Source organism: Salvelinus namaycush, chromosome 12 (assembly GCF_016432855.1).
Source record: "Salvelinus namaycush isolate Seneca chromosome 12, SaNama_1.0, whole genome shotgun sequence".
Lineage (NCBI taxonomy): Eukaryota > Metazoa > Chordata > Actinopteri > Salmoniformes > Salmonidae > Salvelinus > Salvelinus namaycush.
In genome coordinates, this window is record NC_052318.1 from 53206698 (window position 1) to 53227388 (window position 20691).

At 42.6% G+C, this 20691-nt stretch overlaps 1 protein-coding gene across 1 annotated transcript in view; it reads right to left on the reverse strand.

The window, feature by feature from the left end:
* The window catches only part of alg8 (ALG8 alpha-1,3-glucosyltransferase), a 34381-nt gene that overhangs the window by 13292 nt on the left and 398 nt on the right, over nucleotides 1-20691 (reverse strand). The window contains exons 2-7 of the mRNA XM_039006042.1: nucleotides 20360-20438; nucleotides 18809-19002; nucleotides 10676-10785; nucleotides 10136-10203; nucleotides 4953-5079; nucleotides 4579-4682 (exon numbers count right to left, since the gene is read on the reverse strand). Coding sequence (XP_038861970.1) covers nucleotides 4579-4682; nucleotides 4953-5079; nucleotides 10136-10203; nucleotides 10676-10785; nucleotides 18809-19002; nucleotides 20360-20438 — 682 coding nt within the window. The remainder of the gene's footprint in view (nucleotides 1-4578; nucleotides 4683-4952; nucleotides 5080-10135; nucleotides 10204-10675; nucleotides 10786-18808; nucleotides 19003-20359; nucleotides 20439-20691) is intronic.

Here is a 20691-nt window from a genome sequence, read left to right on the forward strand (position 1 = left end):
GAGAGAAATTACAGTCACTAAACTATCCCTAAACTAATGCAAACAGAAAGAAAAACATGGTCATAAAAAACAAACACATTCATCAGTTATAAGGTACTCAATCAGCTTTCTGAATTCCCCTAGAGGCACCAAAACATCACATTTAAGATTTTAAGATTTCTTACACCTTACTGGTGGAACAAACTAAAAGCTGATTTACCTAACTCAGTAGAGACCAAAGGAATTTCCAGAGTTAGCCATCCCGGAGACCGAGTGCGTAACTCGTATGTCTAAAGTTTAGTAAAGACGTTAGGTACAGTGGGCCTTTTTGGGGCTTTATAAATTAAAACAGCAATGTATCAACTTATGTGAAATCAAAGAGGGCCAACCAACTTTCTGGTAGAGAATGCAGTGATGAGTACTAAAATTCACGCCTATAATAAACTGCATCTAACGGCTTTAACGAAGTGGCAATTGCGTTCATGCAGATGATGTCGCCATAGTCTAGCACCGATAGGAACATCGACCGAATAACTACTTTCTACTATTTAGCGAGAGCCAGTACCTAGTTCTATAGAAGCCCAATTTTATTCTCAGCTTCTTTACTAACTCATCAATATGCTTTTTAAAAAGACAGCTTTTTATCTATCCAGACGCCCAGATATTTGTAAGCAGGGACACAATCAATATGTACACTATCCAAAGTATATATTTTTTGCGCTCCAGAGAACAACATATACAGTGGGGAGAACAAGTATTTGATACACTGCCGATTTTGCAGGTTTTCCTACTTACAAAGCATGTAGAGGTCTGTAATTTTTATCATAGGTACACAAAAATCCAGAAAGTCACATTGTATGATTTTTAAGTAATTAATTTGCATTTTAGGCTTGTGTGCATGTCGCTGCTCGGCCATGGAAACCAATTTCATGAATCTCCAGATGAACAGTTATTGTGCTGACGTTGCTTCCAGAGAAAGTTTGGAACTGTAGTGAGTGTTGTAACCGAGGACAGATGATTGTTACGCGCTACACACTTCAGCGGTCCCGTTCTGTGAGCTTGTGTGGCCTACCACTTCGTGGCTGAGCCGTCGTTGCTTCTACTTTCCACTTCACAATAACAAAACTTACAGTTGACCGGGGCAGCTCTAGCAGGGCAGAAATTTGACAAACTGACTTGTTGGAAAGGTGGCATCCTATGACAATGCCACGTTGGAAGTCAATGAGCTCTTCAGTAAGGCCATTCTACTGCCAATAAAAGTAGAGACTCAGAGCTAGAAAATGGTATATCATACACTACAGTTAACTTCTTAGCGCTAGGGGTCAGAATTGTTATTTTAAATAACGTGCCCAACGTAAACGGACATATTCTCTGGCCCAGATTGTAGAATATGCATATCATTTACAGATTAGGATAGAAAACACGCCAAAGTTTCCAAAACTGTCAAAATATTGTCTGTGAGTATAACAATACTTATTCTGCAAGCGAAAACCTGAGAAAATGTAACCCGGAAGTGATATTTTTAAGAAATCTGTGTTTCCTGGCCCGTCTAACCTCCATTTAAAGGGGTATCAACCAGATTCCTTTTCCAATGGCTTCCTCAGGCTGTGACCAGGCTTTAGACATAGTTTCAGGCTTTTATTTTGAACAATTAGCGACATTTTTCAAAAGTAGTCAGGTGTCCTCTGAATATTTCCTGCGCGCGAGAGAGGGGCACCCCATTTTCCTTTTGTCTCTTAATGGATAAGAGACAAAAGCATAACCATACCGGTTATGGTCCGGTTGAAATATTATCGATTATGTTTGTTAAAAACAACCTGAGGATTGATTATAAAAAACATTTGACATGTTTATACGACCATTACGGATACCTTTTGAAATTTGTCGAACGGAACACGGCTTTGGATTTCTCAACATAATGCGCAACCCAAATGGCAATTTTTGTGATAAAAGTAATATTTATCGAACAAAAAGAACATTTGTTGTGTAACTGGGAGTCTCGTGAGTGAAAACATCCGAAGATTATCAAAGGTAAGCGATTAATTTTATTCCTTTTCTGACTTTCGTGACCATGCTAATTTGGGGCTACCTGTTGTAGCATTGAAAGCTACACTCACAAAAGCTTGGATTTCTTTCGCTGTAAAATATATTTTTAAAATCTGACACGATAGCTGGATTAACAACAAGCTAAGCTGTGTTTTGGTATATTTCACTTGTGATTACATGATTATAAATAATTTTAGTAATATTTATGCATTTGGCTCCCTGCAATTCTAGCGGTTGCTTAGGAAAGTGATCCCGTAAAAGGGATCCGTAGCGCAGAGAAGTTACGAAACAAAGGGAAAGTAATTCTTTGAACATTGATAAACTTGTAAACCCACTTTTGAGAAAATGGCCCTTGAATGTTTTGGTACGTCTATCGACATGTCTGTATACAGTTGTCGCAGTGACATCATGAACGTTCTATTGTCGTCCGACATCAAACTTGTCGTTGTCGTTATGAAAAGATATGACATGACATCAGCAGCCTGGTGGTCCATAACTGGCATAACTGGTGTATTTTAACACCAATAAACCCATCCGTTTAAAAATGAATTTAGTATATGTCAATCTAGCAAACCAGGCAACTAAAAGCAACTTCATAAAATAAAAAAATAAAAATAGTTTATAGCTTGTTAGCTAGCTAGCTAGTGTTAAGTTTAAGGCTCCCGAGTGGCGGAGCGGTCTAAGGCACTGCATCTCAGTGCTAGAGGTGGTTCTATCCCGGGCTGTATCACAACCGGCTGAGATTGGGAGTCCCATAGGGCGGTGCACAATTGGCCCAGCGTTGTCCGGGTTAGGGGAGGGATTGGCTGGGGTAGGCCGTCATTGTAAAATAACAATTTGTTCTTAACTGACTTGCCTAGTTAAATAAAAGGCTAAATAAAGTAAGCTGGCTAGCCAGTTCAAATAATGAACATATCATATAGCTGACAATGTCTTAACTTTAGCTAATTTGTATTCATTATTAAAGGAAAATAAACTCACAACAAGATAATTATTTACAAGTTAAATGGCAAGCTAATTACAGAAAATAGCTTACGGTTGTGAGTGACTAAATAAACCTGGGCATTCCACTGGAGAATTTTATAACTTGGACACTGTCTCATTGACCTAACTTTATATCCTTTATTATTATTTTTTCTCCCCAATTTTGATTGTCTCTTTGCTGCAAATCCCCAACGGGCACAGGAGGAGAAAACATTTTCCGCCAAACCACGCTTCTTAACACCCGCCCACTTAACCCGGAAGCCAGCAGCACCAATGTGTCAGACGAAGCACTGTTCAACTGACAACCGAGGTCAGCCTGTAGGCGCTTGGCCCGCCACAAGGAGTGGCTAGAGTGCGATGAGCCAAGTAAAGTCCCCCCGGCCAAACCCTCCCTTAACCCGGACGATGCTGTGCCAATTGTGTGCCGCCCTATGGGACTCCCGGTCACGGCCGGTTGTGACACAGCCCGGGAACGAACCAGGATCTATAGTGACGCCTCTAGCACTGCGATGCAGTGTCTTAGACCGCTGCACAACCTGTGAGGCCCCTAACTTTATATCCTAATTTGACGTCGGTGCAGGTCATGTTGTTCTTCACATTACCGTCTCTGGTAAACACACACTATATCAAACCAACTAGGTTCAATGTTAGCTAGCTAGCTAACATTAGGTTTTAACTAGCAAGGCAAATGGATCTGAGATACAAATAACATTACTACATAGACCATACACGTAACATTAGCTAGCTAGCTAACAGTATGCTTTAACTTGCAATGAAAACGACTTTCTGATCAAAATAGAAACTTAGAATATCTGAAAATATAGCAAGCTAGACTCTCTTACCTGTATACATAAATTAACGCTTCTCCCTCGCTGACATGGATGCCATGGTTGCCCTTAGTTTGAGGATGTTATTCGGAGACAGGTGTTTTATACAAAAGCTTTCTGTGTTCTCTTTTCGACTCCCTCTGCATTTGCAATGAGACGCCTGAATTTTCTCCATCTTAACTATCATACTCTGCTTCCACCGGGCATTCCACTGATTTCAAAACTCGGTCCTCCAGAAAGTGGAGTGCCTTAGCAACACTTTTGCAATTTTTCATGATATCTTTCAAAAAAGCCGAGTTAATCCTTTCTATCTACACATACTGAGCAGCTCATGCTATAGACAGAAGCGTGCTACATAGCAGACCAATCCGAACTCATCTCTTGGCATGTCCAGCCCATCCATTATCTCAGCCAATCATGGCTAGCGGGAAGGTTCCTCGCTTTTTTCGTGGGTTAACTAACTAGGCTCGTAAATTAACAATTGTATTCGTATTTACAGGTGGCATACACGTTTGTTATTAGGGCACATGTAAGTTCACATGTTCCAGAAGGTATTTCTTTACATTTTAGATGTGCATTTACAAAATGCAGCAAAAGTGTTTTATCTTTCCTTTTCTGCGTGAAAAATGCCAAATCCTGCGTTAATGCGAGCCTGACAGAGGTAAAAATAAACAGAAATGGTATCTACATCAGCATGCTCTGCTAGAATTCTGCTGTTGTACTGACAGAGTACCTACTGTACCATAGCAATGAACGGACCAAAGGACAGAGCGCAGACAGAGATCACGATAGATCCCAGAGCTACCAGACGAACAGGACTGAAACTGCTCCATCTCACAGAGCCATCTGAAGAAAACAAACAACAGAGAGGAACAGAGTGAATAAACTGTATGGTTGGATACAAAACCTTTGATCAGTAAGTTTATTACAATCATATTATCTCATTATTCGGAATTAAATTCATTTTAAGGTGTCATCAACCAGTATTCACGCTTACTGTTACCCAGGTAACGTCTCTGGTGTTTCTCCTGAAAATGTTCCTTTTCTGTTTATCACCCAACAGCTAACTCTGAGTTACCCTGTGTAACCTGCTAGCTCTGGTGTTACCTCTGTTACCTGTGTTGTCCTCGGTGAAGCAGTAGCTCCGCAGCAGGAAGATCCCGTAGGCAGGAGAAATGTACAGGTAGATGTGTTTCAGGTTCAGGAGAACAGTGAAGAGCAACGCCCCCTCCAGGTGTCTGCCCTGCTCAACCAGAAATAATGTCATAAAATAGCTTCAAATGTCTGTATGAAAAGACAGTAATCCGCTTATTAATAAATCCCGCTACCCCCTCCTACAAACCATCAAACAAGCAAAGCTTCAACACAGGACTAAGATCGAATCCTACTACACCGGCTCGGATGCTCGTCGGACGTGGCATTTTTTGCAAACTATCACGGATTACAAAGGGAAACCCAACCGCAAGCTGCCCAGTGACACGAGCCTACCAGACGAGCTAAATGTCTAATATGCTCGTTTTGAGGCAAGCAACACTGAACCATGCATGTGATCACTCTCTACGTAGCTGATGTGAATAAGACCTTTAAACAGGTCAACATTCGCAAGGCCGCAGGGCCAGACGGATTACCAAGACGCGTACTCAGAGCATGCACTAACCAGGTGGCAAGTGTCTTCACTGACATTTTCAACCTTTCCCTGACCCAGTCTGTAATACCTAGATTTTTCAAGCAGACCACCATAGTCCCTCTGCCCAAGAACGCCAAGGCCACCTCTCTAAATGACTATCGTCCCGTAGCACTCACATCTGTAGCCATGAAATGCTTTGAAAGCCATGGCTCACATCAACACCATCATCCCAGACACCCTGGACACACTCCAATTCACATACCCCCTCAACAAATCCACAGATGACGGAATCTCTTTTGCACTCCACATAGCCCTTTCCCACCTGTATAAAATGAACACCTACGTGAGAATGTTGTTCATTGACTACAGCTCAGCGTTCAACACCATAGTGCACTCCAAGCTCATCACTAAACTAAGGACCCTGGGACTGAACAACTCCCTCTACAAATGGATCTTGTCTTCCGGACAGGTACCCCCAGGTGGGGATGGTAGGTAACAACACATCTGCCACGCTGACCCTCAACACGGGGGCCCCTTTAGGGGTGCGTTCTAAGTCCCCTCCTGTACTCCCTGTTCACCCACAACTGCAACACCATCATTAAGTTTGCCGACGACACGACGGTGGTAGGCCTGATCACCGACGACGATGAGACAGCCTATAGGTAGCAGGTCAGAGACCTCGCAGTGTGGTGTCAGGACAACAACCTCTCCCTCAATGTAAGCAAGACAAAGGAGCTGATCATCCTCAACTAACCGGTGCCCCCGCACATTGACTCTGCACCGGCACCCCCCTGTATATATTGCTATTTTTTACTGCTCTTCTTTAATTACTTGTTACTTTTATCTCTTATTCATGTTTTTTGAAACTGCACTGTCAGTTAGGGGCTCGTAAGTAAGCATTTCACTGTAAGGTCTACACCTGTTGTATTCGGCGCATGTGACTAATAAAATTTGATTCGAACTACAGGAAACGACGGGCAGAGGACGCCCCCATTCACATCAACGAGGCTGTAGTGGAGCAGTTCGAGAGCTTTAAATTCCTCGGTGTATACATCACTAAGGACCTATTATGGTCCAAACACACCAACACAGTCGTGAAGAGGGCACGACAACACCTCTTCCCCCTCAGGAGGCTGAAAAGATTTATCCTGGGCCCTCAGATTATCAAAAAGTTCTACAGCTGCACCATTTTGAGCATCTTGACTGGTTGCATCACCGCTTGGTTTGGCAACTGTTTGGCATCTGACCGTAAGGCACTACAGAGGGTAGTGCGTACGGCCCTGTACATCACTAGGGCCGAGCTCCCTGCCATTTATACTAGGCGGTGACAGAGGAAGGCCCCAAAAACTGTCAGACTCCAGCCACCCAAGACCGCTCTCTCTGCTACCGCACGGCAAGCAGTACCAGAGCGCCAAGTCTGGGACCAAAAGGCTCCTGAACAGCTTCTACCCCCAAGCCATAAGACTGCCGAACAGTTCATCAAATGGCCACCCGGAGTATTTGTATTGACCTTTTTTTGTTGCACAGACTCTCTTGGACTGGCTCTATGCACACTCACTGGACTCTACCCACACATACTTCACTGCCATCTAACACACACACACACACACCACACACACACACACACACACACACACACACACACTTCACTGCCATCTAACACACACACACAGACACACAGACACAGACACACACACACACACACACACACACACACACACACACACACACACACACACACACACACACACACACACACACACACACACACACACACAGCTGCTACTCTGTTGAGCTATCCTGATTGCCTAGTCACTTTTACCCCTGCCTACAGTGCCTTCAAAAAGTATTCACACCCTTTGACTTTTCCCACATTTTGTTGTTTACAAAGTGCGATTCAAATGGATTTAATTGTCCTTTTTTTGTCAATGATCTACACAAAATACTCTCTAATATCAAAGTGGAAGAAGAATTCTAACATTTGTAAAAAAAAAAAAAAAAAAACGTAATGAAAAATAAAACACTAATATATCTTGATTAGATAAGTATTCAACCCCCTGAGTCAATACATGTTAGAATCACCTTTGGCAGCTATTACAGCTGTGAGTCTTTAATTTGCCCATTGTTCTTTAAATTCTTCAAGCTCTGGCAAGTCTATTTCCAGATTGTGCGATAGATTTTCTAGCAGATTTAGGATGACCATCCTACCCATGCTAGACTATGGAGCCGTAATTTATAGATGGCAGGTAACGGTGCTCTCGAGCGGCTAGATGTTATTTACCATTCGGCCATCAAATTTGCCACCAATGCTCTTTATAGGACACATCACTGCACTCTATACTCTGTAAAATGGTCATACCTGTTGCAAGACCCACTGGTTGATGCTTATTTATAAACCCTCTTAGGCCTCAATCCCCCCCATCTGAGATACTTACTGCAACCCTCATCCTCCACATACAACTGCCATTCTGCCAGTCACATTCTGTTAAATGTCCCCAAAGCACACACATTCTTGGGCCGCTCCTCTTTTCAGTTCCCTGCGGCTAGTGACTGGAACGAGCTGCAAAAAACACTCAAACTGGATCATCTTAACTCCATCTCCTCATTCAAAGACTCAATCATGGACACTCTTACTGACAGTTGTGGCTGCTTCGTGTTATGTATTGTTGTCACTACCTTCTCGCCCTTTGTGCTGTTGTCTGTGCCCAATAATTTGCACCATATTTTGTGCTGCTACCATGTTGTGCTACCATGTTGTTGTCATGTGCTGCTACCATACTGTTTTTTCATGTGTTGCTGCCTTGCTATGTTGTTGTCTTAGGTCTCTCTTTATGTAGTGTTGTGGTGTCTCTCTTGTCGTGATGTGTGTTTTGTCCTATATTTTTATTTTTCATTTTTAATCCCAGCAGGAGGCCTTTTGCCTTTTGGTAGGCCGTCATTGTAAATAAGAATTTGTTCTTAATTGACTTGCCTAGTTAAATAAAAATAAATTAAAAAAAGAACAAGTCAAAACTGTAACTCGGCTACTCAGGAACATTAATATTTTCTTGTCTTCTCTCCCCAATTTCGTGGTATCCAATTGGTAGTTACAGTCTTGTCCCATCACTGCAACTCCCGTGCAGACTCGGGAGAGGCGAAGGTCGAAAGCCACGCGTCCTCCGAAACACAACCCAGCCAAGGTGAACAGCCAAGGTGCACAACCCAGCCTAGACGCACCAATGTGTCGGAGGAAAAACCGTACACCTGGCGACTGCGTCGACGTGCATTGCACCCGGCCTGCCACAGGAGTCGCTAGAGCGCGATGGGACAATAACATCCCTGCCGGCCAAACCCTCCCCTAACCCGGAAGATGCTGGGCCAATTGTGCGCCGCCCCATGGGTCTCCCGGTCGCAGCCAGCTGCGAAAGAGCTTGGACTCCAACCAGGATCTCTAGTGACACAGCTAGCACTGCGATGTAGTACCTTACACCACTGCACCACTTATATTTTCTTCTTGGTAAGCAACTCCAGTGTAGATTTGGTTTTGTGTTTTAGGTTATTGTCCTGCTGAAAGGTGAATTCAGCAGAACAGTGTCCGGTGGGAAAAAAAATTTCTGTACAGGCTTCCTTCTTTTCACTCTGTCAATTAAGTTAGTAGTGTGGAGTAACTACAATGTTGTTGATCCATCCTTAGTTTTCTCCTATCACAGACATTAAACTCTGTAACTGTTTTAAAATCACCATTGGCCTCATGGTGAAATCCCTGAGCGGTTTCCTTCCTCTCCGGCAACTGAGTTAGGAAGGACACATGTATCTTTGGAGTGAATGGGTGTACGAAAGTGTAATTAATAACATCACCACGCTCAAAGGGAAATTAAATGGCAGCTTTTTTCCCCCTCCCCCATCTACCAATAGATGCACTTCTTTGCGAGGCAAAGAAAACCTCCCATGTCTTTGTGGTTGAATCTGTGTTTGAAATTCACTGTTCGATTGAGGGGCCTTACAGATAATTGTATGTGTGGGGTACAAAGATGAGGTCGTCATGAAAAAAATCATGTTAAACACTATTAATGCACACAGACTTGTTAAGCAAATTTTGACTCCATTGCCATAACAAAGGGGTTGAATACTTATTGACTCAAGACATTTCAGCCTTTCATTTTGAATCAATTTTTTTTAAATTTCAAAAAACATAATTCCACTTTGACATAGGATATTGTGTGTAGGCCAGTGACCAACAAATATCAACTTAATCCATTCTTAATTCAGGCTGTAATACAAAAAATTTGGAAAAAGTCAAGGGGTGTGAATACTTTCTGAAGGCACTGTACATATTACCTCAACTACTTCGTACCCCTGCACATTGACTTGGTACTAGTCCTCCTTCTATATAGCCTCGTTATTGTCATTTTTGTGTGTATTTTTTTCAGACTTTTTAACTCTGCATGGTTGGGATAAGACTCGTAAGTAAACATTTCACGGTAAAGTCTACACCTCTTGTATTCGGTGCATGTCACAAATACAATATTATTTGATCAATACTACATTCAAACGAAGAACAAGATGGCATAACCATTCATGTTTCTTAAACTAATCTAAATAAAGGACCTTAACTTTGCTCATGATTCAGCATGGTTGAGTTAAGCAGGAATCATTGGTGTTGTGGAGAAGGGTGGTTGGGTAGGTACAGTACCTGTAAATGTCTTGCCACTGATAGCAGTAGTATTCCAAACAGGAATCCATTGTACTGGAAATGAATGTCTGGATGGAAACGCTAAGGACTTGAGAGACTAGCTGGTTAATACCTGTTATGGTAGCTAACAGCATTAAGTGATCCCTATTAACCACTTATTTTTCTAGCGTATTTCTCTAGACTGCTTAGTTACAGCTCTATAGAGTTGAATTGCCATAATGAACTAGGTCATGTAAGCTCCTTGACCTTGTCAACACAGTTGGGTCATGTTCATTAGGGCAGTTGGTGGTCTTGCCTTTTGACCCGATGAAGATCTTTGTGGATCAAAAAGTAAATTAAGGTGGTAATTCGGAGCAAATTCAGTGTGCAGGCCTTTCTCTTCTTTTCATGTTCATAAGGGCACACCGTTTTAAAACAGGAGTTTTATATGAGTTTCCTATTGGACAGGTCTCGGTAATCCTTCCATGTTTCAGTGTGTTTTCTTTCATTTTGAGGCCTGAAAAACACAACCCAGCTCTCAGAGTAGTGACTGAAGGATACGGTCAACGATGAGGAGGCCAAAGTTCCACAAAAGCAGAGCTGCCAGGATGAAAAATGGATGCCCCAGGAGGTCCTTGGAACCCTTCTCTTCTCTCACACTTCTACAGCATCTGGAGGAAGAGAGAAAAACAGTGGTTATAAATGGGGGACTGAAACATACACTGTACAGTATATACAAAACACAAAAAAGAAACATTAACAAATAAAATCCTTAAAGAGGCAGCGCAGTCAAAAACATTATTTTCCTGTGTGTTAAATATATTTCCACACTCTTAGGTTGGAATAATACTATGCAATTGTGAAAATGATGATGCCCTTTTAGTGTAAGAGCTGTTTGAAAAGTACCTGAAAAGTCAGCTTGTTTTGCATGGGTGGGGTTTTTGCTATAAATTATCAGACCAATAACAAAGAGTGTGCCTTCCTCTCTGCCAATAATGTACAGTTATGAACATAACTACTGTTCCCTGAATGAGGGAACAAGGTATAACATAGTATGGGGAGTCAACGACCAATCACATTCACCTGAAGAAAACTAAAACACACCCAATGGGCTAATAAATGCAGAGCCTGCCCTTGCAAGCCCCACCATCCTAGCTATAACACCAGCGCTCCCATTACTTTCCTCAATTCAGGACTGCTCTTCAGCAAGCACAAACCACCTGACGGTGCGGCCCAAAATATGTTATACCTCGTTCCCTCCTTCAGGGAACAGTGGGTATATTCATAAATGTTACCTTTCAGTCAGTCCAAAACAACAGAACACCTGTCGTGACTTGGTAAAGCGCACATGCACGCTGCATAGCACCGACCAGAGTCGTTGAACCACAGCAGCCCGAGGCTCAAACCCACAGGAAGCCTGCAGTAGCCTGGGAACTGTGTACTCACGCGCTCCCATGACAGCACAAGGCTCAAACCCACAGAGAACTGTGGTAACCAGGATAAAACACTGCCTAACATCGACCACGGCGGCCCAAGTCCATAGACCTTACTGGTTCCAAAAAGGCTTGCACAGAGACCAAAGGAGTCTGGAATGTCAGAACTCACGCAAGGAACTGCAAGTCCAAAACAACATGACACCTGCTGTGACTTGATAATGCGCAACCCCCCTGAAAGTGTATCCGCACCCACGTTGAGAGATCCGGAGGGTGTATACGCACTGCGCCCTAAGAGCAGATAATGGGTTAGGAGAGAGACTGCCTGTTGATGTACGCCACCGACGTCGTGCTCACCCTGCGGGACACTACCCGGCCCATGGGAACCCCCTGCGACAACAAAGAGTCAACGCCCTCAGGCGCGACTGGGATACCTTGAGCAACTGATGACAATGGCGAGATGCGTCCAGATGTGTATCTACAGTGCCTTCAGAAAGTATTCACACCCTTTGACTTTTCCAACATTTTGTTGTGTTACAAAGTGGATTTAAAATGGTTTCATTGGGTTTTTTTGTCAACGATCTACACAAAATACTCTAACGTCAAAGTGGATTATTTTTTTTTTTATTGTTAAGAAATCATGAAAAAAACCTACTATATCTTGATTACGTAAGCATTCAACCCCCTGAGTAAGTACATGTTTGAATTACCTTTAGCCGCGATTACAGCTGTGAGTCTTTCTGGGTAAATCTCTAAGAGCATTCCACACCTGGATTGAGCAACATTTGCCCATTACTCTTTAAAAAAAAAATATCATATTGGTTGTTGATCATTGCTAGACAACCATTTTCAGGTCTTGCCATAGATTTTAAAGATTTAAGTCAAAACTGTAACTCGGCCACTCAGGAACATTCACTGTCTTCTTGGTAAGCAACTCCTGTGTAGATTTGGCCTTGTGTTTTATATTATTGTCCTGCTGAAAGGTGAATTTATCTCCCAGTGTCTGGTGGAAAGCAGACAACCAGATTTTCTTCTAGGATTTTTCCTGTGCTTAACTCCATTCCGTTTCTTTTTTATCCTGAAAAACTCCACAGCCCCTAATGATTACAAGCATACAGATAACATGATGCAGCCACCACTATGCTTGAAAATATGGAGAGTGGTACTCAATGTGTTGTATTTTCCCTAAAAATAACACTTTGTATTCAGGACTAAAACTTTTGCAGTATTAATTTAGTGACTTGTTGCAAACGGGATAGAAGACAGTGTCTGATGGATCATTTGTATTATGTACAGGCTTCCTTCTTTTCACTCTGTCAATTAGGTTAGCATTGTGGAGTAACTGCAGTTGTTGATCCATCCTCAGTTCTCCCCTATTCCAGCCATTAAACTCTGTAACTGTTTTAAAGTCACCATTGGCCTCATGGTGAAATCCCTGAGCTGTTTCCTTCCTCTCCGGCAAATGAGTTAGGATGGATGCATGTATCGTTGTAGTGACTGGGTGTATTGATACACCATCCAAAGTGTAATTAATAACTTCACCATATAGGTGTCCTACCAATAGGTGTCCTTCTTTATGAGGCATTGGAGAAACACCCTGGTCTTTGTGGTTGAATCTGTGTTTGATATTCACTGCTTGACTAAGGGACCTTACAGATTGTATGTGTGAGGGTACAGAGATGAGGTAGTCTTTACAAAATCATGTTAAACACTATAATTGCACACAGAGTGAATCCATGCAACTTGTGACTTGTTCAGCAAATTTGTAAAAATGTATAAAAACACTATTCCACTTTGACGCCATGGGGTACTGTGTGTAGGCCAGTGACAAAACATCTACATCTAAGGCTGTAACACAACAAAATGTGGAATAAGTCAAAGGTGTGAATACTTTGTGAAGGCACTGTACGTAAACCAATTGCTGGGACGCACCGACTGTATTAGCCACCGAAGTGTGAGCATTTTGAACTTGCACTCCTTGAGGTGCTTGTCCAAACCACGCAAGTCCAGGATGGGACACAGCGTTCCATTGCTGTTTGGAACTCGAAAATACAGGTTGTACCAACCGCTCTGTGCTTCCGACATGGGAACCACCCGAATAGCCCACTTCCAAAGAGAGGAAATCTTCTCTCTCAAAACAGGCGATAGGACACACCCACGGTGACGCCTTGAATGCCCGCCGCTGGGCGGAGCATGCGGTCAACCACCTATATATTGTCATCTGGAGGGGTGGAGCACCACCTTGAGGACTGGGATAATGTGGTTATTTTGTCATGTCCTCACACACCCGCCACTCTTGTGCCTGAAGAGAGTGATTTATGCTCACATATGGGTGATACCATACTTTCGATACCCTCGGACACCATAGGGCCTTGGGTAAAAGGGTTTGGCAGGTGTAGGCCGTCATTGTAAATAAGAATTTGTTCTTAACTGACTTGCCTAGTTAAATAAAAAAAATATTTAACAAAGCACTGGACTTACTACTGCAAGTCCCTCTGGATAAGAGTATCCACCAAATGTAAATGTTCAATGTCACCATTGACAGCCATTCTCAGTGGTGCATGACATTGAAGCCCAGCATATGAAAAAGATTGGGGTCCAGATATCATACCCAAGTCTCCTAGTCATAAACCAGAGTTGGACGGGCATGCACGTGAATTTTCCTAGAAGGAAGGTGATATTGCACATGTTCCCAACATGACTTGAACGCAGCAAGAAAGCACTGTTACTTATTGTTTTTGCTTCTCCTCGGAACGAGACTGCATGGACTCCATAGTTGAGACAAATCAAATTGTATTTGTCACATACACGTTTTTAGCAGATGTTATTGAGAGTGTAGCGAAATGCTTGTGCTTCTAGTTCCGACAGGGTAGCAATATCTAACAAGTAATATCTAACAATTCACAACATATACCCAATACACACAAATCTAAGTAAAAGAATTGAATTAAGAAAATATAAATATACGGACGGGCAATGTCAGAGAAGAATAGACTAAGATACAGTAGATATAATAGAATACAGTATAAACATATGAGATGAGTAATGCAAGATATGTAAACATTATTAAAGTGATTATTTAAAGTGACTGACTAGTGTTCCATTTATTAAAGTGGCCAAGGACTTCAAGTAAACTCAAAAAAAAGAAACCTCCCTTTTTCAGGACCAAAGATAAAGACAATTCGTAAAAATCCAAATAACTTCACAGATCTTAATTTAAAACACTGTTTCCCATGCTTGTTCAATGAACCATAAACAATGAATGAACATGCACTTGTGGAACGGTCGTTAAGACACTAATGGCTTACAGACGGTAGGCAAATAAGGTCACAGTTATGAAAACTTAGAACACTAAAAGAGGCCTTTCTACTGACTCTGAAAAACACCAAAAGAAAGATGTCCAGGGTCCCTGCTCATCTGCGTGAACGTGCCTTAGGCATGCTGCAAGGATGCATGAGGACTGCAGATGTGGCCAGTGCAATAAATTGCAATGTCCATACTGTGAGACACCTAAGACAGCGCTACAGGGAGACAGGATGGACAGCTGATCGTCCTCGCAGTGGCAGACCACGTGTAACAACACAGGATCAGTACATCCGAACATCACACCTGCGGGACAGGTACAGGATGGCAACAACAACTGCCCGAGTTACACCAGGAACGCACAATCCCTCCATCAGTGCTCAGACTGTCCACAATAGGCTGAGAGAGGCTGGACTGAGGGCTTGTAGGCCTGTTGTAAGGCAGGTCCTCACCAGACATCACTGGCAACAACGTCGCCTATGGGCACAAACCCACAGTCGCTGGACCAGACAGGACTGGCAAAAAGTGCTCTTCACTGACGAGTCGAGTTGTGGTTTTGTCTCACCAGGGGTGATGGTCGGATTCGTTTATCGTCGAAGGAAAAAACGTTACACCAAGGCCTATACTCTGGAGCAGGATCGATTTGGAGGTGGATCCGTCATGGTCTGGGGCGGTGTGTCACAGCATCATTGGACTGAGCTTGTTGTCATTGCAGGCAATCTAAACACTGTGCGTTACAGGGAAGACATCCTCCTCCCTCATGTGGTACCCTTCCTGCAGACTCATCCTGACATGACCCTCCAGCATGACAATGCCACCAGCCGTACTGCTCATTCTGTGCGTGATTTCCTGCAAGACAGGAATGTTAGTGTTCTGCCATGGCCAGCGAAGAGCCCGGATCTCTATCCCATTGAGCACGTCTGGGACCTGTTGGATCGGAGGGTGAGGGCTAGGGCCATTCCCCCCAGAAATGTCTGGAAACTTGCAGGTGCCTTGGCGGAAGAGTGGGATAACATCTCACAGCAAGAACTGGCAAATCTGGTGCAGTCCATGAGGAGATGCACTGCAGTACTTAATGCAGCTGGTGGCCACACCAGATACTGACTGTTACTTTTGAGAGAGAGTCAAGCTCTACCGCAGTCATCACAGGTTGTAAAACTTTACCCAGGAGGAAAGCCATAGCGCCGGGTTGCTGCTCTGCAAGCCCAGCGCGATAGCCGTGGCATAGATATAAAGCTGTCGGAGCTAGCTCATCCATCTCTTTCTCGGAACCAGTCAGAGATACAGTACCACATCCTTTCCAGAATGCAGTTCCTGAAAACCTTCAGGGAAGCAGAGAATCCAAGTCTCTCGCATGACAGGCGGGGAACAACTCCGACCCGTCTCCGGCAGCCCTGAGGCCGCCGTAACACCGTTATTTTCAAAGAGATGCCCTTCTCCAGTAAACCTTCCTAAGAAGTCAGCATAAAACAGTCTGAACTCAGCCGGTGACAGCGGTCACACGAGCTGGTCCGAGCCAAGGCAGCCTGAGGGTGTTTCCACCCCCGGCAAACAGGACAGCACTTGTGAGTATCTTTACATTTTCATTGTGAAACCACATGCCCTATGGCATGGTCGGAGGTTCAAATCTGACTGGTTAGCCTTTTTGAATTTACTCTTACCACTGGTCATCTTAATCAAGCAAGGAAACACTGGCTACACAAGCCGAGCAAAAGAGGTAGGCTTTTGGCAAACACAAATCCTACCTAAGCAAAGAAGCATTAGCTACACAAGCAGAGAAGTAGTTAGCTTTTAGCAAACACAAATGATACCAACACCCAAAATACGCAATATCTAGGGGGACAAGTACTCTCTCCCCACTAACAGACACCCAAGTCAGAGCAGAATCCAGTAGTCTTGAAAAATTGCGTGTCACGTTTATGGGGTCAATTTCACGCCATATGAATTTAATTCAAAATAAAATTAATTGTGAACATGAAAAATAAAGTTGAATGTAACCATTATATTTTCGAGGACTGGTGGTCGTTGGCTGTTGAAATCAAAAGCCAAACAATTGAAAGGAAAATGTATAGAATTGTAAAGAAAAATAAGACATTAAAACCAAAACTTGTAAGCAAATAATTTTAAAGCGAGTGCAAAACTCTGACAAATGATTAAAACATATATTTGAAAAAGAATGTAAAAAACGTTTTCGGTTCAACTTTCCCAGCAACCAATCCTATTGAATACATTTTGCCTGCATGCACTACCTTCTGGTTTCGCTACTCGTATCTTTGCTATCAATGTGTTTCTTTGCGTTCACTGCCAGTCTTTTCTATTGTGAGTTTTGGCATTATTTTCCCGTGAAGGGCAGGGTTTAGAGGGAGGCGTAGACAATGAGTCTCCATTGGTCAGCTAGGTTTGGAGTGACGGTTCGTCTTAACCCAATCAATGAACACGATAGACTTTTTTATATTGCCTACTTAAGTAGACGGTCTGACGTCACCTCGTTTTAGGGTTTTGCTAACGTACTTCAAAATTGTCAGTCACGGGTCAATAATGCACGGATATCAGAAGCATGTCTATCTAATAGATTTAATGACAAACCATCTAACTACTTAGGTAAACATATGAATTACCTGTTGCACAACGTTCGGCGCAGGTGTATGGCGAACCAGTTACCAACACCTGCGCCGAACGTTGCGCAGGTAAACATATGAATAGGTAAACATATGAGGTAAACATATGAGGTAAACATATGAATTACCTGTTGCACAACGTTCGGTGCAGGTGTATGGCGAACCAGTTACCAACACCTGCGCCGAACGCCGAACGATGGTTTGTCATTATATTTTTCTCCGCAACCTGATCCACCCACATAGAAGTGTTCCGAGAGCCGATTGGTGACCCGCCAAATAACATTAATTTATTAGGCTATTCCAGAATCAAATAGGATATAGACTGCAAAAATAGCCTACATATATTTTGTAGGCTATTGTCTACTCAAAATTTTACCAGCCACACAGGTTTAAGCTTTATATGGCCTGCGTACGGTTTAAATGAAGGAAAGCCTGAAGTAATGTAATAAGTAACTGAATTATTGTAAACAAATATCTGCTTGCACTTTTGCAGGCTGTGTATCCATCTACCGGGTTGTTGTCCTCCTTGTCCAGAATGACTCCAAAATCCTTCCAAACTGGGGTTTCACTCGCACAGCACCTGTTTCCATGATGGTGTATCTCACCATCATAACCTTCTTTATTTCTCCTTACATTAGCCATTTTCGCTTGAGCTAAGAGTCTGGAAAAATAAACTTGCCAATGTATTGTCGTGTGGTGAAAGGGAACATAAGCTCTGCAGGTGGACATATTAGGAATGTTTCAGAACCACACAAATAGCCTCCTAATGGACAGTTCCCTGCTCCACTCTCTCGCTGGGTGGCTGGTAGCCTAGGCCATATCTGCCTCACCGCTCACATAGCCTAATGGAAAACACAACAAGCTCCTGGGTTTGTAAAAAAATTATATTATCATCATATAAAACATTTCTGACCTGCAATATAATTGTTCTGAATTGCGAGCCGACCTGCGAGTTGAAAGAATGTTTTCATTCCACCTGCCAGTTGATTTATTTGCAGCTCAACTGCAGGAAAATCATGTGTATCCAACCCGATGCAGGACTCTACCTCAATCAGACTGCTCCCAGACAGTCCTAGCAAAATTATTGCTTTTGAAAATGCTTTCTGCTAAGAAGATATTTTTGTTTATTTTTGACCATTTCAATTGTAAACAATCCCAGAAAGCACTTAATTGTTACCCAGAAATGATAAACACAGCTGCATTATACCTTAAAAGTCTGAGCATGATGACCAATGTAGTACATGTCTATTTATGATACTTTAATACTTAAGGCATCCTCCATGCATAAAACATATTTGCATTTCTTTAGCTTCTCCCTTTCCCCTGGAGAAAACACTCACTCTTTGACAGCGTAAATGAAGACCATGTCCGTCACGATGACAGAGAGCCTCTGGAAAAGGACGGTAGCAGGACTGGTGTAGATGAGATTCTGAACCACCAGCATCTCCTTGTCAAAGTGCTGAGCCACGTGGGACAGGCCATACTCAAACCAGGCAAACAAAGGAGGGTAGTCCAGGGTCCACTCTGAGGTGTTCTACACAGAAAGACAAACACACAGTCATAAACATTTGTATTCTATAGGTAAAATTTGACTTCCGACAGGCAATGCTCCCTCTATTTTGTGGGGGCAGTGAGCAAATTTCAGGTCTGATGAGCGCAAACTTGAACATTCTGAAAATTCTGTGCATCTTCCAGCGTGCGTTTACTGTGAACACTGAAGCTGTACCCACTTTACGTTACAGTTTAAGAAAGTGGTCAAGTAGGCTCCTGGGGATGATCATAATGTAGGCCTACCAGAGTGGCCTACCATCTGAAACAATAGAGAAAATGCATTCCATAACATGGAAATAGCTGTTCTATCATTCAGCCTACAATGGCCAATGTATGGTGTTCAATGTAGGCCTACTTTCCATTAAACTTTTGAAAAAAAACATGCAGGGCTTGACATTAACCTGTTTATCCACTTGTCCTTCAGACAAGGAGGTGATTGAAAATGTTGTTGTGTTGTTTAATTCAAGAAACCACTTTACAAAATAAAATGCATTATTCCCATACCATTATTACAGTGAATCAGACAAATGATGCTACCCTCTGCCTATTGGCAAAAAAAAAAAAGAAGCTCTTTACCCGACTCGCTTTTCAAAGATGTCTAGAAATGTACACATTTTGTGCTCTTGTAAGAAGCAATCACTCCCCCCATTGCTTACTACAAATGATCTATAACGGGGCTAATAACTCACTAACTAGCAAAGGATATGAACAAATGTGCACAAGTGGCAACAGGCAGCTCTTGCTTTGATCACAAAACAAACTAATCTACTCACGACCACTTATGCAGTAAACACATTCCAGTTCAAAGTGAATGGCACAGATGCATTATGGCAATGGTCTATTTACATATAGGCCTACAGCAGCTCTGATTGGTTATGGCGCACTGGTCTATGTAGAGTACAGGCCTGAGTCATGCCTGTCAATGCCATAGAATCCTACTCCAAAGCATTCTGCCTACAACAAAATCTCTTGCTTAGTTAGTTTTGCAGAGTTTCGGTATGTTGCATTATGTTTAAAGTCTGAGCATGATGACCAATGTTGTACATGTCTATGTATGAGAAAGTGGCTAATATTGCGTTGATTCCACCACTGCCTACATGTACATAGTACGTCAATTACCTCGACTAATGATATTTTAGAGGTAACATTGCCGACAGGTAGCGTCACTTTTCCCTCAATCTCCATGTGAATTCGTCACGCGCAAAATGATGATTTAGCTACAGGATTTGTAGCTTGAAATAGCACTTAAGGGGTGAGTGACACACTTTTATACATGCATAATACATGATTTGTATGTATGTACAGTATGTATGTATGTATGCATGCATGCATGTACAAACCTCATGGTACCATTCTGACACAGGAAAGCTGTGAGTGATGGCGAGCCAGTTCCTGTGAACCTCAAAATCTGTGGAATGACTGAAATATCCAGAAAACACTGTCATAGTCAACGACACAACACAATACCTCACTGTTAAAAAAAACGTCACACAGATAGTTATAGGACAGTGTAGTTAGGAGGTTTGATGCTCTTATGACACATTTTCCTGGTGAGAATAAATGCCCTAACCACTTATTTATAGTTAGTTATGTGTGTAAACGTGTATGGTTGAATAACTTTTTCAATACAGTGGCAAAGCTGCCAACGCAGATATCAAGCTAACGCTAGCTA